Raw genomic sequence first — 5,506 nt, 5'->3', positions numbered from 1 at the left:
ACAGGTTGAGAACCGCTGCAATAGATGCTGCATTCTTCTGATTAAAGGGTTCCTTTTCTCACCCTGTGCTCTCCCAAAAATTGGCACATCAAAGACAACCACAAAACCAGGGTTGACAACATTTAGGAGATATGGTTTTAGACTTTTTCTCTTAAAAAAAAATTGTTTCACAATGATGAGAAGACAAATTCAACATCTCCCCTCCATTAGAGTAACAAAGTGTCCTAGGGGCTCGGCAAACAAACTAATAAATCAAACCCATTCTTGATTCGTTTCTAGTACTGTTCTCCTTGGCCAGAAAAATCCCTCATTTTTCTTATTTAAAGAAGCACATTACAAAGTGAAGTGCATCATTAAGTGCTGACAACCTCCACTTCTGGCTTTCTAATCACATTTATTATATTTCCAAGGCAATCTTCATCAATTTTTCTCTAATCAAATCGTATTGTTTAGAAGCCAACTTTACTTACTACTTGCTGTCCCTCTGCACTGTAACGCACATCCTTGCTCTCTCTCCACCACAACTCTTCTAGAGTATCCCTGCCATTAATGGGCTGGCCAGTCTCCTACTTTCCAATGACCAAGAACAAACGCTTAGGCCAAGGTCATTGAAGTTTCCTTAAAATAATGTCAATGGTTATAATGGAATAAAAGCCTTTCTGAATAAAAGTATGTTAGAATGAGAAAATAACTAAAAATAGGTTGCTTTTCTCAAGATCTCAAGAAGTGTTCTTTCTTTAATGAAAAGGTCAGTTTACCTTTAAAAGTTAATGTAGACTCTTCTAAAAAATAAGCTTCCTCAAGCCCCAAATATTAAAATCATTGAAATAAGCATCTCAAGGAAGGGAAAAGACGGTGCCCCACACATGGGCATCATAGGCAATGGACAGGAGGACGTGATGGGCCCTGAAACCAAATGTTGGGTTCCAAATGAGTTTAGATTTTAATTCATCCCCCGAGTCTTTTCTTCCCTGACTGAAGGCCAGAGGAGCCCAGGAACAAGAGGTGCACATGCAACTGGATGGAAGTCAGGGGAGCAAGTCTGAGGCGAGGACTGAAATTCTATAGCTACTTTATGCATCAGCTGGGCCTCTAGAACAGTGGTCGCCAACCTTTCGGACCTCACGGACCACCAGTCGTCCGCGGACCACCGGTTGGTGACCGCTGCTCTAGAACATATTTTTTAAAAGAAAACTTAAAGTTCTGTGGTACTGCAATGTATTTAAGGGCAAATACTAGAAGATAACATCATCAGTCTATATGACCAGAAGAAGTGTGTGTGCTCTGTTTAGTATGGAATATTCAATTGAATAAAAATGGTGGGGGGAGTTCAAAAACATAGCACATTCAAAGACTAAATGATAAGGGACTTTTTTCATATAAAAGAGACCCAGCCTAACCTTTTTTCTCGCTAGGACAGCATCTACCACAGGAGCACCGGGCCATGGAGTGCAGAGAAACCAAGAAGGAATGAAGGAAGGGGCTCTGCAATCACATTTTAAAAACTACTGACCTAGAGTTTCAAAACTTTCTAGGAAATCAAACTTAAAAGCTATGCATCTTTACTAATCAGACATAGCAAATGTGCCCTATCTCCAACTTTAACCCATTCATTTTTGCCACAGAGTTTTACTTGTCTTCAAGGGAAAAACCAAACAAAACAAAAAGCTACATATTTTTATTTAGCTCAAGAAATTATTTAGGTGCACAGGCAGAGACAGCTCTCACAGGTACACAGAATACAATCATTGCCATGAATACATCCTTTACCTTGAAATGTGGAGGAGCACCAAAAGTAATTTTTCAAAACAAAACCAGGGTCTAAAAATAAGTGCTTAGGTGGAATTCTTGAACGGCAACCAGCCTATTGATGGTGGACCTCGTTTAAAGCATCACACAACAATGTGTGTTTACATCACCCTTTTATTTCATAGTTAGAAATAATACAGTTCCACAGGGTAAATCATCAATAAATAACGATGTCTAATCATTAAACGTAAAAATCCCAACTCTTTGGCATCTGACAGGATTCTATGTCTTGTCAAACTAATGACTGTATAGAGATGGTTAATCTTAGTGACCATTTGTCAATATGTTACAAAGGTGCAATTTACGTTAAAGCATCAACAGCTGAAAATTTCCAGCCCACCAAGAAATTTGATCAACTCCGTAAGCTATGGGCCAACTTCACCAAGGTTCTTTCATAAGGTCTGCCTCAGTGAAAGCATAATAAATGTTGATTAAGAGTTCCTAGGGGTTTCTAATACTTATTCTGCTCTAAATAGTTTGCCATTCATTCTGGCTAAAGAAAAGTCACAACTGCACCAGGAATGGCCCATTCATTAATTAAAAGGTGTTCTTATTTTATAAGCAAGAGTGCTAACACCCAAGAAACTCACAGCCCACAAAATAAACTTTAAAATAAGCAGGTCTATGCTGCCAGAAATGCCAATTCAGTAATAAATTGCACCTTCAAGAGTCAAAAAAGAAATAGAAACTTTTAAAAAAGGTAAGTGAGATACATTTTTTTCCCCAAAATATATTCAAGAATAGTTGAGCTGTATTTGTTACTAAAGCCAGGACAGCATTTCTTTAGCAACAAATTAAACCAGTGCAATTGACATAAACTGTTAAGTAATCCAGGTTTAACCTATTAAATCTGCAGAGCACTTTAGGCTCCTACACTAATCCTAGAAACTGGAATTTCAATGAGTGCTTGCGCGGCAAAAACCTAAAACTGGGATGACCCGATGCCATGCTGAATGGTATCACTTCATACTTTGATTAAGCATTCGATAGTAGAAATCATGAGTTCCTCTATTAAAGTTCCATTCACTTACAGAACATTCAGATGCAAACAGTATTATGCCTATAATCCACAATTAAAAGAATCCTTTCCATTTTAAAGTTTCAGATGAATTTTAAATTAGAAAATAAGCCCAACGGAAACTTTTTCAACTCATGAAAACTTCACATTGGAAACTTTCTGGAAAAGCTTCCCCCTCCCCCCACCTATTGTAAAATAAATACTTTGTATCCCAAATTTAATTTTATTAAGACATGTTAATAACACTATAAAGAAATATTTTACAGCCATAGAGATCAGTAACTTTCCATGCGGAAATAAAAAATTCATTGCTCAATAATATTATTGAGGCAAGTGAAGAAAGCTTATGCTCTTGTGTCAATCGGAAATGTTAGTTGTTATTTTTTTTCAGTGCAAAACCAGTTATAAAATATTTAAACTCAATATTTAAAAATAAAAAGTGGTCCAAAATCCAGCAATGTTCAAGTTCTAAATTTCATAAAACAAATCATGACATACATTGTATAGTAAAATACAGAGGTTAAAGGAGTACTTGAGTACTTAAGATATGAATTTCTAATGAATCATACCATGTCAGCAACAACCGAGCAGATAGCATTCCCAATTCGAGCGTTAGAATCATAAAGATCTTACCGTACCAAGCCTTTTTTCCTAGCTAAAAAGCTATACAAACTAATGGTCAACATTCTGTTTTCTTTGTAGTTGCGTGCTCTAGAATGATTTCTCCCCAAGTACCTGTGATTTTATTTCTGTATTCAAATTTGATCCGAACAATTTTTATGTTCCTGGAACACTTAGCAGATATAACCATCTATAATGTGGAGAGTCCTGTACAGAGTCCAACAGCGGGCTTCTTCTGGCCGAGTGTAGGCTGTCATAAACTGGTTTACACATTCCGCAGGTCATTCATGTGTTATTCCTAGCAAACACACGGTCCCCTCTGAGGGTTAGGTGCTGAAGCTGGTACTGTAGCACTTCTGTGTCAGCTGGCTCCTTGATGCTCATTTTATCTAGATTGAGGTAGTCCAGAGATTTGGAGTGAGCCCTCTTACCTTTAAGAAGACAAAGAGGCAGGGGCCCATGGAGAGCCTTATAAGGTTCGTAAGGTAAAGATTTAGTGCACTTGTCTCCTGAGCTGGGCATCCGCCTTCGCCTCCTGCCATTGACAGCTGGAATCTCATACGGTTGGTAGTACCTACTTCTGGTTTTATATAAACGAGAGGAACGTGCAAGTCCTGCATCCAGCTGTTTGGAGCGCAAGGAAGGCACGGCTTCTCCCTTACTCTCTTCACCTCCTGTGCACTTCTGGGCCAACTTCAGGAGTTCCTCGCCGGTAGTGAAGCCAACCAAATAGTTCGAGTCCATGTGGAGGATCTGGTAGCCTGAGACCGTCCGGCGCATCGGCGAGCACGGTGTGCTGGAGCAGCGGGGCTTCTCGGCCTCTGCCTTCCCCGGGGAGCTCACCTCAGCCACGGGCAAGGGCAGGGTGCTCAGGGTACTTCTGGCCTCTCCATTAACATCTACTTCCATTTTAGGCACCAGTCTGCACACTCCTAAAAGTAGACAGACAGATTAGAAGAGTGTAACGCGCAGAACCATGGCCAAGCTGGGTCATTTTAGAAGGCTGAAGGAGCAGGAAGTAACTCTGGCCTGGAAAACAGCCAATGTACATTGGACAGATGTTTATCTGTCTACTACACGCTCCAGAGCAGGCATGAAATGACTACTACTTCTCTGCCTCTAAGAACTCAAGGCAGGTTAAATTAAAGTTGGAAGAAAGGAGAAGCCTACAGAAAGCAATACTTCTCTAAAACCAGTGCTCCATCCAATCACGCCAAGTTTACTACTGGAAGCGCTATTAAGCAAATCAAATACAGATCTCAACATTAAGCAAATAAGAATAATCATACACAGTTTCACAAGAATCTACAAACTCTTTCCAATATGAAAATTAAAATCTTTTCATTTTCCATCATATGATTTAAAATACGTGCTCAGCTCTTCAACCTGCAATTCTTTTCAAATGTGCTTACGGGGCATATAATGAAATCGATAAGAGCTAATTCATTTCTGCAAAGATTCAATGTACAGTGGGGCCTTGACTTACGAGTTTGATTCGTTCCGAGAGCTCGTTAACTCAAATTACTCTGTCAACTCAATGCAAAAAATCGGCCGAGAGACAGCTGGCATCTCAAAAAACTCGTTAGTCGGGACACTTGTAAGTCAAGGTCTCACTGTAGGCCTAAAAAGCTTGTCTTATGGTAAGGCGAAGTCTTAGTGGAAGGTTCCCCCAAACCTTGTAAATATTCTTCCTTCCATGTTCCCAATGAATTACGCAAAATTAACCATTTTGTACTTTAAAAGTTAATCCTAAATACAATAAATCATTTTTAACATGAAACATATATAAAATATCAGATGTTATTTTATTTGAACATTTCATCATAAAACATACCATCTAAGATACTACACTTTTGAACTGTTTAATAAATGGCAGAAGAATTCATAATGAATTAAGAATACTAATATTATTCATCACAATAATCTCATTACATTGTTTGGAAATCTCATTGACAAGAAGTACCACAAATAATGGCCAGATTCTAGAAAATCACAGATAAATCAAATTTTGGAAAATAAAATACTAAGGGAACCTGAATGACAATGACATTTCTGAGA

At 38.6% G+C, this 5,506-nt stretch overlaps 1 protein-coding gene across 1 annotated transcript; it reads right to left on the bottom strand.

Annotated features, from left to right (window-relative positions):
* Positions 1-1,663: 1,663 nt before the first annotated feature.
* MACIR (macrophage immunometabolism regulator) lies at positions 1,664-4,439 on the bottom strand. Its single transcript, XM_081089062.1, has one exon. The coding sequence runs from the start codon at positions 4,355-4,357 to the stop codon at positions 3,734-3,736; it is 624 nt and encodes a 207-aa protein (XP_080945188.1). The 5' UTR covers positions 4,358-4,439; the 3' UTR covers positions 1,664-3,733.
* Between the last annotated feature and the right edge of the window lie 1,067 nt (positions 4,440-5,506).

Source organism: Myotis nattereri (genome assembly GCF_964212035.1).
Source record: "Myotis nattereri genome assembly, chromosome: 4".
Lineage (NCBI taxonomy): Eukaryota > Metazoa > Chordata > Mammalia > Chiroptera > Vespertilionidae > Myotis > Myotis nattereri.
The sequence above is the reverse complement of the archived record's forward strand: the minus strand, read 5'-3'. Positions and strand labels throughout refer to the sequence as shown.

Excerpts from the sequence above, each read along its gene's own strand:
- MACIR (XM_081089062.1), bottom strand. The coding sequence starts at position 4,357 with ATGGAAGTAGATGTTAATGGAGAGGCCAGAAGTACCCTGAGCACCCTG.